The 24,554-nt window shown below is 51.8% G+C and overlaps 1 protein-coding gene across 2 annotated transcripts in view; it reads left to right on the forward strand.

Annotated features, from left to right (window-relative positions):
* Positions 1 to 4,933: 4,933 nt before the first annotated feature.
* ZC3H18 (zinc finger CCCH-type containing 18) overlaps positions 4,934 to 24,554 on the forward strand; it is a 63,723-nt gene continuing 44,102 nt past the window's right edge. The window contains exons 1-4 of one of the 2 annotated variants that reach the window (XM_035282752.3): positions 4,934 to 5,097; positions 13,097 to 13,713; positions 22,423 to 22,507; positions 23,343 to 23,411. In XM_035282752.3, the coding sequence (XP_035138643.1) occupies positions 13,111 to 13,713; positions 22,423 to 22,507; positions 23,343 to 23,411 (757 nt within the window). In that variant the 5' untranslated portion in view covers positions 4,934 to 5,097; positions 13,097 to 13,110. The remainder of the gene's footprint in view (positions 5,098 to 13,096; positions 13,714 to 22,422; positions 22,508 to 23,342; positions 23,412 to 24,554) is intronic. The other variant, XM_002761251.7, reaches the window with a different exon arrangement.

Raw genomic sequence — 24,554 nt, forward strand, 5'->3', positions numbered from 1 at the left:
TTCTTTATGCAGAAGTCTTACCACCCCAGAAATTAGGCTTAAAAGTCATGTATGCACTTCCTACTCTGGAAGAAGACGGGTAGCTCTCCCACAGCCCTGACACGCCACATTCCGCCCCGCTTCTCTTCTCCAAATGAAGTGGTTTTAGGCAAAAAAAAATGTTTACTAAATATTTTTAAGCACTAATAATGGCCTGATGCAGTGGCTCACACCTGTAATCCCAGCACTTTGGAAGGCCAAGGTGGGAGGATCGCTTGAGGCCCAGCGTTTGAGACCCCCCATCTCTATGAAATAAATAAACAAACATAATGGACTCCAGCTTAAAAATAAAACATCCCAACCAGGTCCAGCTACTGACGTCAGCCCCCACTGCAGGCTCTGGGCACTGCCTCTCGGTCATTGCTCCTGGGGCCCCCATCATCGCAGATCTGGCTGCCGATCATGGAGTCGTACCAACGCCAGCCGACACACTTGTGTCCTGCTTCCGAGATCCACGTTGTATGCAGGTGCGGTGTGTCCCTTTTGTTTCCGTATGATATTCCATCGCCTGGGGGTTGCACCACGGCTGGTTGTCCTTCTATCACTGAAGCACCGTGGGGTTCCTGCCAGTCTGAGTGTAATGAGTCACACTGCTGTGAGCGATCTCGGACCTGCCTCTTGCTAGACCTTGGAGCTCATCTCTTCCAGGAAGTCACAGAGGAGCAGCACGGTCCAGTTCTGGCTGCACACAGGCTACAGTTCGGTGAGCACGGTCACAGGCTTCCGGAGTGGGGTCACAGAGCGAGACTCTCAAAAAAAAAAATTACAAGGTGTCTTAGTCTGTTTTCTGTTGCTGTCACTAAGACTGCGTAACTTGTAGAGAAGAGAGGTTTGGTTCTTGCAGTTCTGGAGTCTGGGTCCAGGGCACAGTGCTGGCGTCTGGAGAGCTTCTCCTCGCCCCGTAACACAGCAGAGGGCGTCACACAGTGACAGGGCAAGAGCATGCCAGCCCAAGTCTCTTTTTCTTTTTTTTTTTTTTCTTTTTTTTCGAGACAGTCTCACTCTTGTTGCCCAGGCTGGAGTGCAGTGGCACAATCTCAGCTCACTGCAACCTCTGCCTCCCAGCTTCGAGCAGTGCTTCTGCTCAGCCTCTTGAGTAGCTGGGATTATAGGCGCATGCTCTGCGTGCCCCACATCCTCACCAAAAATGCTCATGATTTTAATTTTATAGAAGTGTGACCACCCTATCTGCTTCTGTCACACCTGACTTTTTCCTTCAACACTATCAACGGTCTTTACCCATGTGAGAATTAGAAAAGTTCCTTTTAAAGTTTCCTTTGGCCAGGCAAGGTGGCTCACGCCTGTAATCCAAGCACTTTGGAGGCCAAGGCAGGCAGATCACCTGAGGTCAGGAGTTCAAGACCAGCCTGACCAACATGGTGAAACCCTTTCTTTACAAAAATATATATATATACACATATATAAAAAGAAAAAAAAATAAAGTTTCCTTTTATGTTAGAGTAAGTGTGCTGATAACTTTGTTAAGCCCTGTGCTATGTAGCTGTTAGACACGCCGTGCTTACAGGCACGTGGTACATTCTGTGTCCTGTACTTTAACCAAGATACCTGTGCTGGACGTGCTCACAGGCATGCCCCAGCTCTCCACTGCTTTTACCTGTTTAGAGAGTTTTAAGTTGTTAGCCAATCGGGTTTTAGTTTAGAACGTGAGGTCTGGCTCCAGCCAACGGAGATCAGACACAGCAGCAAGGATGACCCCCGTGCGTAAGGGATACATTTGTCTGTTTTCCTTTGTTCATTGTACTCTCCTGGCACGAAGGCCGGTGAGGGTCCCCTTCCTGCAGCCCAGGAGGTGAAACTTCTGTTACTGAAAGATCCTTTTTCTCGGTGCTTTTCTTTTATTTGAGACGAAGTTTCGCTCTTGTTACCCAGGCTGGAGTGCAATGGCGCGATCTCGCAACCTCCGCCTCCCGGGCTCAGGCAATTCTCCTGCCTCAGCCTCCTGAGTAGCTGGGATTACAGGCACGCACCACCATGCCCAGCTAATTTTTGTATTTTTAGTAGAGACGGGGTTTCACCATGATTTTTCTTTGCAGTACCGAGCATCTACTTCCCACTCATTTATTCAGGTTTACTATACACACTGGAGGTTCGTGTACTAGCATTTTTCACTACAGTGTTGCAAACACGCCATTACTACTACAATATTACAATCATCTGTTGATCAGCATCTGGGTCATTTCCGGTTTTTCCCTTCGTTCTTTCAGTTATGACTCACAGACCCGCTGTGCCCGTGTCTCTGGTGCCCATGGGCAGATGACACCCCTGTCCAATGGCCCACCTGTGCCACCAGGTATCAAAATCCCCTGAGAGCTGTTCATGGACCACAGGGCCCTAGTCCCAGAGTCGGGGGTGCAGCCATTCTGGGGCAGGGCCCAGGAAGATGCATTCATAACAACCCCGCCGTGATACTGAAGCTGCTCGCCCCAGGCCCCGCTTTGAGAACCTGTTGTGGGTGGCACTGCTGGCCACGGGGCACTTCTTCTTTTAAAGTCACATTGTTTTCCAAAGAGGCTGTGACCAGCAGAGTTGACTGTTCATGAAATTCAGATCAGCCAGGCACGTGACTGTCAGAGCCAGCGCTGGCCGCTCCTTTACGTGGATGGTGATCACCATGCAGACTTACGTTCCTCAACTGACCAAGGGGCCCTTGCTGGCTGGGACCCTGTCTTGTCAACACACAGAGGGAGCAGAAGGCGCCAACTGGTGTGTCAGGGCTGCTCCCGACGTGACCTGAAGTCCCCAGGGTCGAATTCTCATTCTTTTTACATAACCCTAACAACCAGCATCCTATAACCTGGGCACAGCTCGTTCATTATGGGGTTTTGAGGTCCAAGTGTCTGGGTTAAAACCCAGCCCTGACTCTCCAGCTTCTATTCCCAGCTGTAGGCTGGAGATCATGGTGGCAGTGCCTCTCAGGGGTTGTTTTGGAACACCTGGGCCAGGGGCCTGCTATGAGCAGAGAGGCTTCGTAAATCCTGGGAAAATCTTTGCGTGGGCCCCTGCTTGTCTCTCCAACCACTTCTGGAGGGAGGCAGCAGGTGCGAACAGCCCCACTTGGCAGAGCAGCAAAGCAGAAGTTTAAGGGAACACTGGCTGCATCTTCACACCTGGGACCTCTTGCTCAAAGTTCAGTGGCTTAAGCTTAGATTCAGAAAAGTCTGGGTCCGAATCCCATGTCAGCCATTTTCTCCATCCTTCCACCCCCATAGTTTGCAAATGTTGGCTTGGCCTGACCGCCAGGATCTCTCAGCTGATGGACAAGACACCCCTTGATGGGGTAAGTGCTGTGGGTACACAGAGGGGCATCATGCCCAGCTGTGGCCACTGTGTGCTTGGGCAACAGAGCAAGACTTCATTTCAAAAAGAAAAAAAAGGAATGTATTGGTTAACTTGAGCTGCCTTAACAAAATACCATAGACTTTGTGGCTCAAACAAGACACATTTCCTCCTAGCTCTGCAGGCTGGAAGTCTGGTGATCCTGGGCACACGTGGTCAGGTTCCCGTGAGACACTGTTCCCGTAGATGCCTGCCTTCTCGCTGTGTCCTCATGTGGTGGGCAGAGAGGGAGAGAGCACAGGGGTAACAGAGAGCTCTTCGGTGTCTCTTAGCCCGGGTCTCACTGTCACCCAGGCTGCTGGAGAACAGTGGTGCAATCACAGCTCACTGCACTCACTGAACATCCTGGGTTCAAGCAATCTTCTCGTCTCATCCTCCCAAGTTCCAGGAACTACAGGCACGTGCCACCATCCTCTGCTAATTTTTTTTTTTTTTTTTTTTTTTTTTTTTGTAGAGACAGGGGTCTTGCTTTGTTGCCCAGGCTAGTCTCAAACTCTTAGACCGAGGTGGTCTTCCCACCTTGGCCTCCCAGAGTGCTAGGATTACAGGTGTGAGCCACAGTGCCGGGCGTCTGGTGCTTCTATCAGATCAGGACCCCACCCTTATAACCTCATTTAGCCTAATTACTTCCCTAAAGGCCCTGTCTCCAAACGCAGTCGTGCTGGAGATTAAGGCTTCACAGACAGATGTTGGGGGCAGAATTCGGTCCATAGCCCGGAATCGCACAGTATTTGTCCTTTTACTCAGTTTCCAAGGTTCGCCCATGTCGTCGCATGGGTCCGGACATCACTCTTCGTGCTGGCTCACACTCCGCGGCGCGGACATCTCGCCCTCTCGCTTCCACCTTAGGGACCTGGAGGAAAATGGGGGAGCGAAGGCCTGTGATCCCCAGGACCAGCCACATCGTCGGCAGGGGCCAGGGCAGAATGAAACCGCGGGCCTGGTCTCGGGCCGGCCCTCCGTCCCTAGAGCAGCTCGCACCGCTACAGCCCCGGACGCCCCCGGGGACGCCGCGCTGAGCGGGACGCAGGACAGGCGCCCTCGCCGGCGCTGCTCGCGTGGAACCGCGCGGAGAGCCACGCAGCCCAAGGGAAAAGCTAAGAATTGTTAGGCTTTTTCTCTAAAGTCAGCATCTCAAAAAATGATTCCGGAGCTAAGCATTTAATATCAACACTCAACAAAGCAGGAGATACCAGCCCGACGAAAACCGCGTTCACGTTTCCACTTTGATGAACTCGATCGTTCCTAACGAAGAACCCGCCGGCCGAGCCAGAGCCTCGTCACGTGACCAGGCGGGCGCGGGTAGCCCAGTGCGCAGGCGCGGGTAGCCCAGCGCGCAGGCGTCAGTGCCCTGACACCAGCCGCGGGAGGAGCAGACCGCCTGTGGCGCCTGCGCTGTAGGCGGGGGCTCGGCGGGTGCGCGCCCGCCCGAGCGCGCGCCGCGGGGGCGGAGCCGCGCGGAGGCCGGAAGGAAGCTGGAGGGGGCGGGGCGAGGGAGGGAAGCCCGCCGGCCGCAGGACGACCGTCGCGGCCTGATGACGTCGTACAATGGCCGGCCCCCGCGGGTAGTGGAGCCCGTTTGTTCCGCCCGCGTCGAGACTGAAGCCAGAGCCTGTGAGAAGCGGAAGGGCCAAGGGACGTCTTCTCCACGCCGCTCCGACTCCAGCGGAGCCGTGGCCCCCTCTCCGCCCAAGCGCTGAGGTAAGGTAGGGCCGGGCGGGAGGCGGGAGGCGGGAGGCCGGGCTAGCGGCGGCGGGAGGAGGAGGCCGCCGAGGCGGCGGCGGCGGCGGGAGTGAGGCCCGGGAGCCCGGTGCGCCTCCGGTCGTACCCGGCCGCGGACCGAGGCGTGGCCCTCGGGCCCAAGGAGGGGGACGCCGAGACAGGTACCGCCCCGCGTTCCGTCCTCAAACTGGCCTCGCGGTCCTGGGGCGCCCACGGCGTCCGCGGTCCTCGCGCGCTGCCTCCGCGCCCCGCGGCGGAGTTTATTTTCCTGGAGCTGTCATTTCTCTTCCGGGCCACTCGCGTGGCACATGTGTGCCGCCCGCCAAGGGGCGGCGAGAGGCGCCCAGGTTCACCGCCGGAGTAGGTCAGCCCGGGCCGTTGATGGGCTCTTCGGGGAACTTTGAGCTCTTCGTGAGCCTCTCGCAACTTGCTCCGCAGCTTCAAAGTGTGCACAGGTTGGAAGCACTGGTTGCCGCGAGACGCGCGCCCGTCTCTTAGGAATGTGTGGCTTCCTTGCGCCTTGGATTAGGAGAGCAGAGGTGCCAGGTCCTTGACATAAACTAATTGCAGCTCTGAGGCTGGAAGAACCGAGGCTTCCAGCCTTGCTCCTGCCAAAAATTAAGTTTTCCTGAGCACTTTATGACAGTGAGTTTGCCGGGTAGAGCGACTGACCTTTTTAAATGGGCTTTGTTCCGCTAACTTATTGGCAAACGTAGGTCATTCTTCAGACCCATTTGGGAAAATGGAAAAAGAGGGCATTTGGCGTCTGAAGTACCGTCTGGGGTACGGAGGGCGCTCATCATTTCTCCTGTGACGCTCACCTCCAGCCTGGGTTGTCTGTAGAGTCGTTCTTTCCCGTTCACTAGTTGGGATTCTCTGGATGGGCCTGGACCTAGGCTCAATCCCACTTCCAAGCCTTGGGAGGAGAGTCTTTTCGTGATGTTTTTACTATCTGAGGGCAGTACAGAGCCCAGCCTGCCCTGGAACCAGTCAAATGTGTCCCACAGCTGGAAACTCTTCTCCGGTTTTAGATGGGACATGCTCAAATGCTGTAAGAAAGCTTTGTGGAGTCACTCCAGAAAGCAAACGGTAGGTCAACCCGTGGCCCAGGGCGTGTTTAGAGATTGGTATTTCATCATAGCCGCAGAGCGTCTTACGGTGAGTACCTCCTTATCAAGCACTTTGTGGTCAAGCTTGGTCACTTTGCGAGTGGGGTCTGTCACCAACCTGGATAACCTCCATTTAGGAATTGTTAGTTCCTGAGGTTATGAGTCAGAATTTTAACCAGATGTACCAGACGCAGGCATTCAAATAGGGACTGCCCTATTTAAAGTAATTGTCCCAAAATATTAAGCTTGTATTTCATTGGCGCTTCTTTGCCAAAACCTCTGCAGAACTCCTGTTTCGGTGGTAAAAATGGAGTCATGTGGGAAACTCGGGTTTGCTCAGTAGTCACACTCCAGTTTGACCACAAGTTGATACGTGGTTGGCAGCTCACCTTGTCAGGTGAGGCTCTGACTTGCAGCACTTCTCAGAGGGACCAGCTTGAGAGGAGGAAGATTTGCCACCACTGAGAATGCCAGAAGACTTCTGCGGGGTTGGAAGGTCATTCGAAATGAGAAGGTCCCCAAATGCTCGGTACCATTGGAATCTATGCATCCTCCCAGAGGGGCTGCTGGGAAGGGAGGTAGCACCTATTCTTTATTATTATTTAGAGACCGTGCCTTGCTGTTGCCCAGGTTGGAGTGCAGTGCCCAGCTAACTTTTGTATTTTTTTTAGTACAGGCAGAATTTCACCACATTGGCCAGGTTGGTGGCAAACTCCTGACCTCAAGTGATCCGCGCACCTCGTCCTCCCACAGTGCTGGGATTACAGGCGTGAGCCGCCGTGCCTGGCCAGTAGCACCTACTCTTTCTTGTGTCTCAATTCTGGTATCATCTTTTACAAATTAGGCACTTATTTTAAATTCTTTCATGGTATGCAACAGGTAGTTCCTCAAGTAACGAGATTTTTGTTATGTATTCAACAAACATTTATCAAGTATCATCTGCCAGATGCGGAAAGCAGCAGAGGTGGGACCGTGGGCACTTGTTATTTCGCTCCTCAGGCAAGTTCACCCATCTTGTGATCAGAGGACTGGGGATTTAGTTCTAAATCATGCTGAGAATCTTCCGTTACAGAGTGATAGTGTAAGAGCAAACTGAGCACAAATTGCAAACATGGTGTCACTTGAGACTTGGCCAGAGGACCCTCTATATCATTGTGTACACTTAAGAGGCTACGTTTGGCTCACGCCTGTAATCCCAGCACTTTGGGAGGCCGAGGCAGGTGGATCATGAGGTCAAGAGATCGAGACCAACCTGGTCAACATGGTGAAACCCCATCTCTACTAAAAATACAAAAAATTAGCTGGGCATGGTGGCGCGTGCCTGTAATCCCAGCTACTCGGGAGGCTGAGGCAGGAGAATTGCCTGAACCCAGGAGGCGGAGGTTGCGGTGAGCCGAGATCGCACCATTGCACTCCAGCCTGGGTAACAAGAGCGAAACTCCGTCTCAAAAAAAAAAAAGAGGCTACGTTTCCTTTCCTAGCAGCAGGCATAGGATGTGCAGTCAGAGACCTGCCAAATTGATCGTATTTCTCCTGATTTCCGGTGACATTTTTTCTCTCCTGTGCCACTAGGTGTGGCTCAGGTTGCATCTCATAAACAGATAGATTCATCAGCATGTTTTTCTCTAAAAGGTGTTCACTTTTGCGTAGCCTCTGATAGTGAAACTCTAGGAGGTTCCATGAGAAAGAAGACACTGACTCTTTTACTCAGGAGCTTGTCAGAGCCTCCTAAGGGCCCCCATGTGCCTAGCAAAGCCCCTGTTTGTGCCTGTTGTAATTGTTAATGGTGCCCCCTTTCAGTGGTAGCAGTGTTGCCAAATGCTAGCCCTTTGCCTAATCTGAGCCCTCCCACTTAGGCCCTCTGCTAGGGAGAGATGGAAGGGTTTCCCAGCAGACTTGAGAGTCAGTAGCTGCAATACAGTGTGGTATGTGTGCAGATGCAGAAGAAGAATGTTTAGTGGACCAAGGCAGGAGTCCTTAGGCTGAGCCCATGGGTGGGCCTTGGAGGGTTTGAACTCCCCAAAATGGAAGATAAATTGTGTATATTCTGGCTTTTCTAGGGAGAGGAGCCCTACCCTTCATCTCAGAGCATTTTATGATCCCCAGAAGACACCAGTGACATAGAAGTTATTGGATCATGTCTAGTTTATGGGCCTAATGTTTGAATTTCAGACAAGTTTAAAATTCTTTGGTGTCACCGCTTGGATCTCTATAAACTTGTTTTATTTATTTATTTATTTATTTATTTTTGAGACGGGGTTTTGCTCTTGTTGCCCAGGCTGGGGTGCAATGGCACGATCTCGGCTCACCGCAACCTCCGCCTCCCAGGTTCAAGCGATTCTGCTGTCTCAGCCTCCAGAGTAGCTGGGATTACATGCGTGAGCCACCACACCCATCTAATTTTGTATTTTTAGTAGAGACGCATTTTTCCATGTTGGTCAGGCTGGTCTCGAACTACCGACTTCAAGTGATCCACCTGCCTGGCCTTCCAAAGTGTTGGGATTGCAGGCGTGAGCCCCTGTGCCCAGCCAAACTCATTCTTTTTAAACTAGTAGTCTGTACAGATGATACAGTAACATTCCCGCCTTGATGAAAATGTGCAGTTCGGGCATTTGAAAGGACTGGGATAGGAATGTGGGTGAAGCAGCACGGAACTTTAGAGGGAAAAAAAAAGTGGCAAAATCTGCTAGTTCAGTAGAAGATACCAACTTATGCATGGGCTGTGTTCCAGAAATATTTAGAAAGTCATTTTGGAACTTGGGCCCCCTTTCCTCTAGAAACAGTGGTTAAACGCGGGGGTTGCTTCCCACACAGGGAGCAGTGGATTCTCTCCCTCGTCTAGAGTGCTGTGCTGAAGCACAGGCTTGGGAAGTTGCTCTGAGCTGCATCCCTGGATATCCACTCAGTTGTGTTAGGGCCTTGGTTTCCCCATTTTTAAAAGGGACCGTCGCATAGTTAGAAGATCAGTGTGAGGAATCAGAATAACGTGCAGAAATAAGGTATTCACGTGCCTGACTAGTCTGAGGAGATGGTGGTGGCTGTTGGTTGTGCTGCAGAAGTGGCTTCAGCATTGTCATTGTGTCATCGTGTATGGAGTAGGTGCTCAGGTGGTTGTTGGAACAGTAAATGACTCCTTAGTGCCTGGAGAGACTTGAGCAGAATCCGACGGGCGTGATGGGAGTGTGGTTCTAAGCTGACGGCTGCTGCTCACCCTCACGTCAGTTCAGTTTCAGTGAGCACGTATCGCACACGTTCCAGGCACACGGTCAGAGGAGTCTCATCACATCATTGTAACAACTTCCGAAAGTGGACGATGATGTCCCGTATTTCACATGAAGAAACTGGTGTGGCAAGTATATGTGACCTCGGAAGCAGTAGAGTGGGGCATTGGGTTTGACTCAGAAGCCCACACTTTGCTTGGTCCTCTTGTCTCAGGAGGGAAACTGTACTCCGAAGGCAGCCTTCCTGCTGCCTGGGACCACTTGTGTTAGTTCAGATATTTGAGGTTAAGCGCTCTTTTTCTTTCCTTTCTTACCCTATTCCATTTCCTGCCCTTCCATTTCTTATCCCTCCATTTCATTTCAAGCTTGTCAAAATATCAACAAAGCGTTTGATTGGGCCCAGTCATCACAGTGAAGCCAAAGTGCATGGCGGTCTGTGCCTGAGCCTTGGGAAGGGCCGTCTGGAGTTTGAGTCTGTACAAAGCACTGCTTTGTAGGGGGGAAGCCTGTTGCAAAGCCAGTGGCAGGCACAGGTGTGTGTTTTCTGTCTGCAGAGTATCAACTGTGTGGTTTTTTGTTTTGTTTTGTTTTGAGACGGAGTCTCACTCTGTTACCCAGCCTGCAGTACAGTGGCACGATCTTGGCTCACTGCAACCTCCACCTCCAGGTTCAAACAATTCTCACAATTCTCCTGCCTCAGCCTTCTGGGTAGCTGGGATTACAGGCGCATGCCACCATGCCCCGATAAATTTTTTGTAATTTTTTAGTAGAGACGGAGTTTCACCATCTTGGCCAGGCTGGTCTTGAACTCCTGACCTTGTGATCCACCCACCTCGGCCTCCCAAAGTGCTGGGATTACAGGCGTGAGCCACTGTGCCAGACCAATTGTGTGATTTTTAAATACAGTGGCTCACGCCTGTAATCCCAGCACTTTGGGAGTCTGAGGCAGACGGATCACTTTAGGTCAGGAGTTTGAGACCAGCCTGGCCAACATGGAGAAACTCCATCTCAACTAGAAATACAAAATTAGCTGAATGTGGTGGCGCATGCCTCTAATCCCAGCTACCTGGGAGGCTGAGGCAGGAGAATCCTTTGAATCCAGAAGGTGGAGGTTGTGGTGAGCCGAGATTGCGCCACTGCACTCCAACCTGGGCAACAAGAGCAAAACTTCTTTCCAGGAAAAAAAAAAAAAAAAAAAAAAACTAGTTTGAGGGGACATTTAGTTTTGCATAAAAGTTGGTTTAAGAGATAACTTTGTTTCCAAGGTTAACATTAGACTATAAAACGTGAATCAGAATTTGTCACATTTCAGATATCCGTAGGTGAAACTCCGTTCAGCTTGGGACATCCTACTGGGAACCAGGTACTCCACTTAGGCAGCTGAGGAGATGTAAAGTAGCTGCCCTTCTGTAGGGAAGATGTTTGAGTATACATTGTAATAAAACGTGTGGGAAGGTCGTACACGATGTTACTAGTGTCATTCCCTAGGCAAGAGGGAATTGAGAGTTTGCCACTGGTGACTTACGCTACAACTCCACACAGAGTCCCAGTCTTCAACAGCGAAAGCGTAGAGGCCTTAGCAGCCCTGGTGCTTTTCATCCTTGCTTTTGTTGCCTTGGGCTGCAGAAATGCTCCGTGCAGCAAGCGCCCCATGGTACTGTTTGGGGATCGGCCTTTCCCATTTTCAGCAGTGTTTACCAGTTTGGGACTACCTTTAATAAAAGAGAGAGGAGGCCGGGCGCGGTGGCTCACGCCTGTAATCCCAGCACTTTGGGAGGCCAAGGTGGGTGGATCACAGGGTCAATAGATGGAGACCATCCTGGTCAACATGGTGAAACCCCATCTCTACTAAAAATACAAAAAATTAGCTGGGCATGGTGGTGCGTGCCTGTCATCCCAGCTACTCAGGAGGCTGAGGCAGGAGAATTGCCTGAACCCAGGAGGTGGAGGTTGCGGTGAGCCGAGATCGCGCCACTGCACTCCAGCCTGGGTAACGAGCGAAACTCCGTCTCAAAAAATAAAATAAAATAAAAAGAGAGGGGAGGGTTTCACATGTTTTCCAGGCTACACTCCAACTCTTGGGCTCAAATGATCCTCCCACCTCAGCCTCCCAAGTAGCTGGGATTACAGGCACATGCCACCACCCCTGGCTTAGGACTCACTTTTTCATAATTCTGCCCAGCAGTCTGGATAGTAACTGGATAGTGTAGAAAACTGAAAAGTGAGTCGTTTCAGAACTGTCTCCTTTCAAGTGAATTAAAATGGATTGGTTGGTTTGTAAATCTATGTTGCTAGCCATTTAGGGTTTTTAATTTTTTTTTACTTTTGACACAGAGTTTCACTCCTGTTGCCCAGGCCAGAGTGCAGTGGCACAATCTTGGCTCACTGAAACCTCTGCCTCCTGGTTTCAAGCGATTCTCCTGCTTCAGCTTCTCAAACAGCTGGGATTACAGGCACCCAGCACCACGCCCATCTAATTTTTTGTATTTTTGGTAGAGACAGGGTTTCACAATGTTGACCAGGCTGATCTTGAACTCCTAACCTCAGGTGATCCACCCGCCTTGGCCTGCCAGTGCTGGGATTACAGGCATGAGCCACCATGCCCGGCCCATTTAGTTTTTATAAAGTGATTACTTTTTAATTATTTGGGGTTTTTGGAGGGGTTTTTTGGTTTTTATTTGACACAGGGTCTCACCCTGTCTCCCAGGCTGAAGTGCAGCCTCGACCTCCTAGGCTCCAGTGATCCTCCCACCTCAGCCTCCCAGGTAGCTACGACTACATACAGGTGCCTTCCTATCACACCAAGCTAATTTTTGTATTTTTTTGTAGCGACGGGGTTTCGCTGTTCAGGAACTCCTGGACTCAAGTGATCTGTCCACCTCAGCCTCCCAAAGTGCTGAGATAACAGGCATGAGCCACTGCACCTGGCCAGTTTTGTCCTAATGTGTACTTAATTGTAGTGATTTCCATTAACAGCAGAAAAGAAAAAACATGTTTAACTGTAGGTTTAGATACCAACTCTTGATACTATGTGTCTTTAAACAGGTTGTCCTATTAAAAATGTAAATGTAAAAGGTGCATATGTTTATGTTTAAAGGGCACCAAAGGGGATTCTGAGAGGCCGTCAGAGCCCAGCCTGTGAGAAGTATGTTCAGTAACAGAACAGGCTCCAGACCTGGAAACTGGCAAAAGCTGGCCTAGCTTCCTGCTTCAGAGTGACTCCAGAAAAATGGTCAGACATGGGCCTGCAGTTTTGCTCTCTCATTCCATGAGACAGTTTATCTTGAATTTCAAAAGTAAATACTCTTAAGAATTCAGACAGCTGTCCCTTGCAGTCCGTATCTTGTTGCTCACTTTATGTGAACTTGTGTGTGCTGCCCTTGAGTGGGGAAGGGCTAGGCCGGGCCGTGTCTCATTCTGCCACTTCTCGTTTTGTGTGATTGCTAAAAACGGGAGGCACTTAACATCCAGGTTAGCCCAGCAGAGTCTCACCTCATGGAGTGGAGTTGTGACCTGTGTTTCTCTGTAGAGTGGAGTGTGGGACTTGGGGCAGGGTCATGTGGGGCCGAGCAAGGCCAGAAAAGTGAGGACAGGGTTCGTTTACCGTTTTGCTAAAGGCTGTAAATCTGTGTTCTCTCTCTTTTACAGAACCGTGGGTACTGATGGATGTGGCCGAGAGCCCTGAACGGGATCCTCGCTCTCCAGAGGATGAAGAGCAGCCACAGGGGCTCTCGGATGATGACATTCTGAGGGACAGCGGGTCCGATCAGGATTTGGACGGAGTGGGGGTGCGGGCTTCTGATTTGGAGGATGAGGAAAGTGCAGCCAGGGGGCCAGGCCAGGAGGAGGAAGAGAATCGCTCCGACGAGGAGGACCAGACAAGTGAACCTAAATCTCAAGACCAGGACTCAGAGGTGAATGAGCTGAGCCAGGGCCCGACCAGCTCCCCATGCGAGGAGGAGGGGGACGAAGGGGAGGAAGACCGGACAAGCGACCTTAGGGATGAGGCCTCGTCAGTCACCAGGGAACTGGATGAGCATGAGTTAGACTACGACGAGGAGGTCCCCGAGGAGCCGGCTCCCACCGTCCAGGAGGATGAGGCCGAGAAAGCTGGGGCCGAGGATGATGAAGAGAAGGGTGAAGGTGCTCCTGGGGAGGCGGGGCAGGCTGGTGTTCAGAGTCTGGGAGAAAAGGAATCCCTGGAGGCTGCCAAGGAGAAAAAAAAAGAGGATGACGACGGAGAAATTGATGACGGGGAAATAGACGTGAGTATGATGGAGCAGAGCGTCGCAGGGTGTCTGCCCGGCAGCCTGACGCCGGCCGTTGCGGGGAAGGAGGGACTCTGCATGGGACTGACGTGGTGATTTCTTACTAGAGATGGTGGCGGGACAGGTGTGCAGGAGAATGAGAGGCTTGTTTGGGGGCCGGTCCCAAAGTGATGGGAAAGGAAGACCCGGAAATGAAGTCTGAGCGTCGGCAGCTCCAGAAACCGGCAGCGGGGTTTCCGTGGCCCCTGGCTGGCCGGCTGCTGGCATGGCTTGGGCCGCAGTAAAAGGCCAAGTGCCCAGTGTTTTTCGGTTCCGGGGTGGAGAGGTAATGTTTTCCCCGTCTCTGCTGTCTTTGAGTGATACTCAAGTGAGTGTTCAACCAGAAACGGCATGGGTTTCCCCCCTTGTCATGTGTTTGGACCGAAAAGAATGAGGAAAGTTTCCATCTGTTCTGGATGTTCTTGTCGGCATTTTAGTGTTGGCCCTAGAGCCTGTCCTCTGGTGAGGGCACCTGCCGGACCACGGCTCTTTGGGCGCATTCCTGAAAAGACTGGTGGAGGCGGGTCCATGGGACTGTGTGTCATAGCGCCTCCGTTTCTGACAAAGCCAGCACACGTCTTTGTACATTGAAGTAATCTGGCTTTCAGGTTGAGGGGAAGGTACTGTTACCTGTGATCTGAGATATGGGTAGGTGGGGTTCTCCTCGCAGTTGATCCCGTTGGAAAAGTTATGAGTGTTTTGGGAGAAACAGCCCAAAGTCCTCCTGAGCGATAGTTTCCAGAGCTATTGAACTGAAAGGAACTGAGCAAGGGACAGAGCAGCTGGACTGAGCTGGTTTTGTTGTTTTTTATTTAAGGATCGCAGGGAAGGGGAGTCATTGCAGTGAAAGGTGCAGTTTGATGTTCTGGGTTGAGGCAGGTAAAGGTTGTCAGTTAGATGTGTAACCACTGGTTTGCCTTTAGTGCCATGTTTTTGGGGTTTTTTTTGAGACTGAGTCTGCTCTGTCAACCAGGCTGGAGAGCTGTGGTGCCATCTCAGCTCCCCGCAGCCTCCATCCCCCAGGTTCAAGCAATTCGCCTGCCACCATGCCTGGCTAACTTCTGTATTTTTAGTAGAGACGGGGTTTTGCCATATTGGCCAGACTTGTTTCCAACTCCTGACCTGGGGTGATCCGCCCATCTCAGCCTCCACGGTGCTGGGTCACAGGCATGAGCCGCCGCGCCTGGCGAGTGCAGCGCTTCTGTAGTAGCACGTTGCTTTGCACACGCAGTCCACGTTCGCATGTTCCTGGCCGTAGCTGATGGCTGTGACAGTGCTCAGTAATTTACAGGGTTGGAAATACTGTTCCTCTAACTATGGGACAGGTATGTGCTTAAAGGCTTACAATTTTAGACGTTTCATCTTTTCACAACGAAGTGTAGGAAGTGCCCTCCTCAGCTGGTGCTTTTTGCAAGAGGAGACCTACCCAGGGCTGGCAGAGGGGAAGGAGATGCAGTGAGACTCAGGTTCGTCAATTTGGGTGAACAGGTTCGGTTGAGGTTGCCCACAAGTTTGAGTTTTCGGTGTCCTGGGGATAATAGCCCTGTATGCACACCGCCACTGGGAGTGCAGCAAGCCATGCACCCAGGGCTCTGGCGTGCTGCAGTTCCTCTCACGAGGTCTCACTGCCAACTCATAAGTCTTGAGGGAGATGGATGAGTCAGGTCCAGGGTCCCCGTACTGGTCCTGAAAGGCCATGGCTGTCGGTGCAGGTGTTGCAGTACATGGGCTGAGCCTGAGTCCAGCTAGCCTAGAGAGTGGCCATGGTTGCCCAGGGCCTGGGTGTGCTGGTTTCTTCTAGACACAGCTCCTGGCAGAAAAATGCTATTCTTGCCCATCTAGACCCTGCCTGCCCTGCTTGGCTCTGTCTTGTGAGGGGACCCACAGTTGCAAATGGGTTGCTGCTGCAGAAACCCCAGCACAGCTCCCTCAGCAACCGGGAGGCAGGTTTCTTCCCACAGCACAGACTGCCTCTGGTGCCCTGCCTCCCGACTGGTCGGTGCTCCTGGACACCAGCAATGGGGACCTTGCTCTGTCCCATGCTAAGTGTGACCGGGCAGAGCAGGGCTGCTTAAGGCAGCAGGCCTCAAGCAAGGCAGGCAGAGCTGTGAATGGTGGGCTGAGCCCCCACGAGAGCACATTGTACTTCAGGCCCCTGGGCTGCCTGCCTGGGGAGCTCCTGTGGTTCCCCCTCTTGTTCTCACGCCCAGCGGCATCCCAGCCTCCTCCGTCCTTTATGTGTTGACCTCAACATTTGGGTAGGCTGTTTCTCTGTTGCACCTCCCTCTCTGTCATGACATAGGCTCGTGTGTGTGCGTGCGCATGCATGTGTGTGTGCACCTGCTGCTTCCCCTACTCCCAAGAACATTTTTCCTAAGACTGGGGCCTACCTGGCTGGTTCCCCTGTCTCCCAAGGGAGATACATGGTGTGCAGCTCATCAGTAGAGGAATCCCACTTGCCCAGGGCACGTTGAAGGTGAGAGCATTTGTAATGTGAAGTGGCAGTGAGTGGAAGGTCGCACTCAAAAGCCAGTCACAGATGGAGGGGAGATCATGTGACCACCACCAGCCCTCCACCCTTGCAGGAAGGACCCAACAGAGGTGCGTGCATCCTGTGCATGAAGAGCTGTCACTCGGCTGCTTTCAGCTTTTTCTCCTCTCAGGCCCAGCTCCAAGCCTGTTGTGTGCTCTTGCATCTCTGCCGCGTCTGCACCAAGCACCCCTCCTGTGCCTGCCTCTCTCTCAGAGGCCATGCTGCTTTCCAGCACCACACCCCACTCCCTGTCTCTGGCTGTTGCTCTGATGGACTGGGAGCCCTGGGGTATGCCAGGTCCGTGAGCAGTCTGCTTCCCACCAGGCCTTTGGCCAGGTCCCCTTTCCTTTCAGTACCTGGAGAACAGCCTCTGCATGTGATGCAAAGTGTCCATTCTAGAAGGCACTTTTCCTCATTGCCTTCAAACAGAGCCCTGGTGGCAGGTCAGCTGCCTGCTCGTTTCTCTGTGGAAGAAGTGTCCTTGGGTCTGTACCTCACAAATGGATGTTTCTGAGGCCCCACAGCGTTCCAGATCCCAGCAGGGTCTTCCCAGCCCAGAGCTCTCCCTGCTGCCCAGATCCCAGCAGGGTCTTCCCGGCCCAGAGCTCTCCCTGCTGCCTGCAGCCTCACGGCTTGCGCTTTGGCACCCTGGCCTGCTAGATGCTGGGAGCAGCTGAGTGGCACAGTCTAGAGAGCCATTTGATTTAGCACTCTTCCTTTTTCCTTGATTTTTATTTTTAATTTTTATTGCTTTTAATTTAAAAAATAGAGACGCAGTCTCATTGTGCCCAGGCTGATCTTGAACTCTTGGCCTCAAGTGATCCTCCCACCTGGGCCTCCCAAGTCACTGTGCCAAGCCACTGTGCCTGGCCTGATTGATCATTCTTTTTCAGAAGCGCTTTCTCTTCTCTCAGGGCACGTGTCCCTTTTAGGTTTTGGGACACGGGGACAGGTGAACTGATTATGGGGTAGTTCCCTTGATTGAGACATGAATTTGTCCAATAAGGCCTTGAAATTCTTTGTCTAAACCGAATAACTTGTGCCTAAGGCCTTGAATCTGTGTTAGTGTGCTGCCAGAACACCCTTAGATTCAGGTGTCTTCTGGAAGAGCTGCTGGCTGGCGTGGCGGGAGGAAAAGTCCCACACAGGGCTGGGCCCGCTGTTTGCAGCACCTGGCTCATGTGCGGTGTGGGCGAGGGTGTCTCTGACGCCTCCTGACTGTCAGTCACTGTCTCTGCCTGTTCAGGAAGCAGGATGGAACAGGGCCAGGGGCAACAGGCCTTATTTCTGCTCCTGCCTTCCCCCTTCAGAGCGTGTAGAGCCTACCCCGGCCCATTTGTGCCCTGTGGCGGCCTCTCCTGCCTTTCTTCTACATGTCTAGTTAGTCTTTCCCCAGAACTGTGTTTCCTGCTTTGAGATGACAAGCGCCTTCCAGCCTGGCAGGGCTCAGATTTGCTGTTCCGGTCAAGAGGCCTGGCCTGGGTCTGCCTGCCCGCTCCTTTGCTCACTCTGTGGTCCGTGTTCATATCTGACTTGTCATTTGGTTAGCCAGCCTCCTGTCTGCTGGAGTACACTGGCCCTTGGAAAGGGTAGGGTGCACATGTCATTCCATTCTCATCTTTTTGAGGACTGCTACATTTGTAGGGTAGCCTCTTGGCCAGCCAGCAGCACAGCGGGCCCTGTCCCGAGTGGGCAGGCCACATGACTCCTGTCATAATTGGTGGCTTTCAGTTCACTTGTGTCAAAAATACTTTAGAGCATTTTATTTGCACGTGGTCTTCAATATTTTCTTCTTTTCAAATCACTTTTCCTTTTTCTTTTTTTTTTTTTTTTTTTTTTTTGAGGCAGGGTTTTGCTCTGTCACCCAGGCTAGGGTGCAGTGGTACTATCTCCGCTCACTGCAGCCTCCATCTCCCAAGTTCAAGCGATTTTCCTTCCTCGACCTCCCAAGTAGCTGGAATTACAGGCACCTGCCACCACGCCCAGCTAAATTCTGTATTTTTAGTAGAGATGGGGTTTCGCCATCTTGGCCAGGGTGGTGTCGAACTCCTGACCTTGTGATCCACCTGCCTTGGCCTCCCAAAGTGCTGGGATTACAGGCATGAGCCACCGCACCCACCTACCTTTCCTCTTATGTCTGGATACATGAGCTCTTCTGCAGAAGAGCTTCTTCAGTGATTGAGCCTTATGGCTGTGGGTTTCCTCTCTTAAGTGTGGTTCTCTTCTGTGTCACTGATAAGAATCCAAGTGCAGCCATCCCACCACCAGAACCCAGGCAGCAGCGGCCTTGCCACACTTGGGGAAAGGGACCCTGTAGCATCAGTAGCAGGCTCAGAGGCCTCCTGTGCCAGTTCGCTTCGTTAGCGTTCCGCCCAGCCACGTGAAAAAGCGCAGGCCACCATCCTTACTCACAGCCATGAGACCTCAGGCTCTCGAAACTGAAACCTTCCCCTGACCTGGTGGCAGACCTGGCCTGGGCTGGCTGAGGTTGCTCATAGCCTTGTGCCTCCCCTCTTGTGGGAGGGGTCCTGGACTTCTGCACAGGGTTGCTGGGTCCCTCATAGGCTACTGTTTAGACCCGGTGATGTCACCTTTCTAAAGCCAAAATATTTCTGAATACTCGAAAGACACCTGGCCGCACAGGGTTCAGATGAGGGATGACAGATCTGTATTTTCACCCCTGTCTTACAGGCGAGACGCCCAGGATCCAGGAGGTTGTGGTGGCCGGGGTGGCAGTGCCAGGTTGTGCCCGGCCCCACAGCTTGCCTTCCTCTAGTACAGCAGCTCCACACAGTAGCCCCCTTTCCTTATGTGCCTTTGTAAGTAATGTATATTCACAGAGTTTTTTCCTTCTTATTTAAGAAGGGAAAAGAAGAGGCTGTGCAAAGAAGAAAGCGGAAGTCACCTGTATCATTGCTCAGAGTCCATCCTTGTTGGCACGTTACCAGTGAGGTGTTTCCTCTGAAGTCTGGTACTCACACTCACGTGTTGTGTACCTGCTGCTCGTATTTTAAGCAAGGCATGGCGCACAGAGGCTCTCGGTGCAGCGTTTACAGCAGCCTGCCAGGGTCACCTGCCTTGTTCTGCAAAGGGGAAGGCGAGCTTAGCAGGTCGGGTGACTTGTCCATACTCACAGTCACGACAACCTGGACCCAGGATTTGAACCTGGGCCTTTTCCCCCACGGCATATGAATTGTTTAAAGGCTCTTACAATTGCAGTAGCTGATGCCCTCAACCTGGTGTCCTTGATCCACGTGCGTATTTACTCTGTGGTGAGGAAGCACCAGCTGGAGAGTACCAGCATGGAGACTTAGCTTCAGTTGGGTACACCAAGTCCTGTGTGTCTCCCCATACTCACCCTCAGTGTCTATGCCAACTTGGCCTGTCACAGGTGGTGTGTGCCGAGAGCCTCATGGATGTCATTTTTCTTTGGGCCTGCCAATTTGCTGCTAGCTAGTCACTCAGGCCCCTCGTCCTCTGTTGCCTACTCCCTGTGGCTCGGGTCACATGAGCAGAAGGCCATGGGCATGAAGGAAACGTTTCTGAGTGCCACACGCTCAGTGTGTCAGCCTCAGATGACTTCAGCTCCGTATCCCTCTCCTGAGTTGTTTTTGCACGATACTCTAAGATTTAAGAACTTACCTTAATCATCCATTATTTAGTGATTTATTTATTCATTTTGGAATGTTGAATATTTTATTGTTTACACACATAAAGTAAGAATAAAAAATGGGCATGGAGGCCAGGCGCGGTGGCTCATGCCTGTAATCCCAGCACTTTGGGAGGCCCAGGCGGTCAGGTCACCTGAGGTCAGGGGTTCAAGACCATGACTAACATGATGAAACCTCATCTCTACTAAGAGTACAAAAATTATAGATGGGCGTGGTGGCGGGTACCTTTAATCCCAGCTACTTGGGAGGCTGAGGCAGGAGTATTGCTTGAACCACAGAGGCGGAGGTTGCAGTGAGCCAGAGTCATGCCATTGCAACTCCAGCCTGGGTGACAGAGTGGGACTCTGTCTCAAAAAAAAAAAAAAAAAAAAAAAGTAGCATGGTGATCATCCGTTATTTAAAAGGCCACTGTGCTAAATGATGGTTAGTTACATATTCACAATATTGTATTACTGAGTGATCGATGGATTATTTGTGTTTGTTTTTTAACTGAAAGGGGGACCATAAGCCCAGCACACCAATATGTACAGCCCCTGGTCCTTGCAGGTGTAGAGGCTGGGTGGCAGGGTTGGCATGTGGACGCAAGTCTCCATTCTTGGGGTTGTGCCTTTGCTAAGCACCTCTAGTCTGTGTCGTGCCCTGATCGCTTTTAGTGGCTACACGGCCCTCCTCCAGTCATCAGGTGGTGACATTGTTCTCCTTTTTTGCTTCTGTGAATGTTGATGGTTGCATCTTTGCAGAAACAAGGCTGTATCTGATCTAGTGTGTTTGCTATAAATCCTGATGCTGAAAAGCTCTTATCATCTCAGCTCCTGTATATTCACGTCCAAGTGAGGCAGGAGGATCTGAGTGGATTTGAGCTTTCCAAATGAGTCTTGTTTTGTTTTCCTAGTGGAAACAAAGAGTGTGTTCTCTGCTTCGATTTGAGCTGACGTAGAATACCACGGTCACATTTCCTGTAGTGCTCATTACTGCAAGAGTAGTGAAAAGACACAAGCTAAAGACCAGAGAACAGAGGCTCCTGTCACTTGGCATAAATTCAGTATGCCTTCTCTGATCATTTCTTTATTATTATTATTTTCATCATTTCTTTAAAAAGTGATTTTGCTGGATTGCTTAAGGGATATAACTCTCATGAATCCTTTCTGTTCCTCTTAAAATATTTTTTGGTAACCAAATATCTTTGAGGCAAAACCTTTAAATATTTAAGCTGTAAACGTTTGGGCTATTATAAATCCAGGGTTTGGTTTCAGCATTTTTTCATTCAACAACTAATTATGGACTGTTGACTGTGAGCCAGACACTGCCTGGACCCAGCACCTTGGTGGTGAGTAGGCAGACATGGGCCTGTCCCGGGGGGCACAGGGCTCAGCCAGCATGTGGTGGTGGTGTCGACACAAGGATGCTCAGGTGTGGCCGCAGCACTGCAGGGCCTGTCGTGGACAGAGCTCAGGGAAGGCCACCCCTAGGAAGGGGCACAAGCTTCCATCTGAAACTGAGCTGAGTTGAACAGTCCAGAAGAGAAGAGGGAAGGACACGACCAGGCCTGGGATCCACAAAGGGCTCTTTGCCCTGTGAAGCAAGGCTGGGCGAGTGGAGGAGGGATGAGGGAGGCCACTTAGAAAGTGCTTTACCAGGCTGAGAGTGATGGGCAGTGGGGCAGCTGAGTGTGGTGTGCAGGCGATGGGGAGAGGGATCAAGAGGGGTGGCATGGGACCGGTGAGATGGGTTGTGCTAGGGCTCGCTGGAAGAGGCTGGGATCAGAGCAATGAGTACTCCATCCTGGACGGTCCTGTATCAGGGATGTCAGGTGGGCAGCTGGTGCCCATATGAGCTAGGGTGGTGTAAAGAGGGGTCTCAGCTGTGGGTTGGTGGGAACAGGCCCTGGGAGAGTGGGTAGCTTGGGGAGAGGACCAAGCAAGGGTCAAGTTTGGCCGCGCATCCAAATCCCTGTGGGTGAGGCCCAGCTTAGAGCTCCTGGGTTCCAAGACTTGACAGCCAGGGTAAGGAGCTGGCTGAGGGTGAGCAGCAAGGCGGGCCACTCCTGGCTGCTGGCATCACTACCCTGAGGCACCAAACTCCTCCTCTACCCAAGACTTTTAAAGTAGAGGAAGTTTTTGTGTTTTTTTTGTTCTCCAAATTTTATTTAAATGCTCAAAATTTTAAAACCTGAAGTATTACCATTTCCTGCCCAGAGTTGTTAAAAGAAACATCGTGAAAGCCTGCTCTGTCCAGTGCCCTGGCGCTTTAGCGCACTCCAGTGGGACCCTTGGAGCTGCTGGGTGTGTGCTGATCGTCTCTGCCTTGCAGATCTGGGACCTCAGATTTGGAAAATGGACGTGAATTCAATTCCCATGGCAATATCTAGGTCCCACACCCAGCTTCCTGCCCCTTCTGGTTTGGAGAAAGCGGTGCTGATTGATAAATGCTTCCCTCACGTTAAGACGGTGTTCTCTGTTTCAGGACGATGACCTGGAAGAAGGTGAAGTGAAGGACCCCAGTGACAGGAAGGTGAGGCCCCGTCCCACCTGCCGGTTCTTCATGAAAGGTAACTCTGCATGTGGGGCCTTCTCACAGCCAGCTGGGGCCCTGGCTCACCTTGGCAGGCCCTGTGCTGCTCAAGGCAGTTCTCTGGGCCAGACTGGATAGGTGGTGGCGGCGGTGGTGGCGGCAGCGGTGGCAATGGCGTTGTTTACGGTGAACAATAGGCCCTTTTATTGGTGCTTTGGTCACTTTAGTGACTGCCTTGTGGGAGCAGCCTGGTCATTCTCATTCTCACGCTGGTGGTCCCAGGCCCTTCCGATGACAGCAGACCCACGTCTGTAGTGCAGATGGCATCAGTCATTTTTCAAAGTGATCCTTTTCACAAGGCCGAATGTTCTAGGCACCAGGATTAGCATCTCTCCCAACTCTGTGGAGACGGCCCCTTTGCCTGCGTGATGCACCAAAAGCGCGTGTTTGTGCGGAATGGATTTCAAAGTGGCAGGGATGGCTGCAGAGGCAGCAGGGCTCCCGTAGAGGGGCGGTGTGAGCTCAGCTGCTGCAGCAGGGAGCAGTGTAAGAAAGTCTAGTCTGAAAACTCTGGGCTCACCCATGTTAAGCTGGGCGGGACTCTGTCGCATGATGATGCTGTGGCCTTTTGTTTTGCTGCTTAGCGTCTGGGGGGATTCGGAGATGGAAATGGGAACTTCCACCTTGTAAGAATATCTTTGATGAACAGCAATAGTTTTGACATATTTCTGGTAATTCGGCATTCCCCTTGGATAGGTGGGAAGATGTTTTTCTCCTTCTCTGAATTTTGCTGTAAGCCTATAGATGACTGTCACTGCCAGCCTGTGTGTGCCGTCTAAAGCTCACGAGAGCTTCCTGTACTTCTTTTCCAGATGTTGTGACTCCATTATCCACTCTTCCACCAATATCCAATTCCATACCATTCAGAGGCCAGGTTAAAGGTACCAAATACGCTATATTCACTCTCTTCAGTACCTTAAAGTCCCCCTACTCCAGAGGCCAGACTTCCTTCTCCTGGATCCAGGACACAGCTGTGAAGCCAGAAGGAAAGGGGGTCCTTGAGGGGCAGAGAGCTGTTTGGAACCTCCTCCTTAGAGGCACGAGAGCTGGTTGAGCATCAGGGACAGGCAGGAGACGGCACCCTTGGGGTGCGGTGGAGTCCCATTTCAGGGAGGCAGGCTGTATGTGCGCTTAGAGTAGCCATGAATGCCCTGTGCAGGAGGTGGCCAGCCAGTGTGAGGCCCACGGTAACCCAGGCCAGGCTCGCTCCCGTGGGCGTGTGATCTTGGCCTGCACTGTCTGCATGCTTGCTTTTGCCAAGCACAGTTGATGTGCCCAAGTCACACGTGCATGTGAGGGGCCCCCATGGGGGAGAGCCTGCGTGGGCGGTAGACTTAGAGCCATAGATTGTCACATTCTTCAGAATGCAGAGAAATATGCAGTACACTTTAGAAAGGAAACTGTTACAGTTCTTTAAAAGCTTTGGTATTTGCAGTGTTAGTATGTCAGAAAATTCACATTTAAGCAGAAGATCTCTTTTCCATCATGGTGTGGGAATAAATGGCATCAGCGTCTCAAATTTCTTTATGAAAGTGCTGGAGGAAAAGCTGTACACGTGTACACACTGGCAGTCATTTCAAATCAGCACCAGTCACAGTGCAGTGCTCCGGTCTCTGGGTGGCAGTGTGACTCAGAAGCGTGGCCAGTCAGCGCTGGCCTGATGGTTCCAACAGCAGGAGGCAGCATCCGCCAGGACAGGGAGACTTTGGACCAGGAGCTCAGGGCTCACTGCTGAACTGGTTCCAGGATTTAACAACAGAGGCACAAAACAGATAAAGAGATCATTCCTGGAGCTCTTCATGCGTGTCACTGGGAGCTGCCTGGATGAACACAGACAGGATCCCGTCTCCCTGGACATCAGTGTCACATGGTTGGTCAGAATTGGCAGGTGGTGCCCCCAAGGTTAGACTGAGTACCGAGTGGGTTTCTGTGAGTGAGACCATGTGGAAGGGTTTCTTACACTCAAGATATCAATTTGAGACCAGCCTGGGCAACGTAATGAGACCTTGTCTCTACAGAAAATG

This window comes from Callithrix jacchus, chromosome 20 (assembly GCF_049354715.1).
Source record: "Callithrix jacchus isolate 240 chromosome 20, calJac240_pri, whole genome shotgun sequence".
Taxonomy (NCBI): Eukaryota; Metazoa; Chordata; class Mammalia; order Primates; family Cebidae; genus Callithrix; species Callithrix jacchus.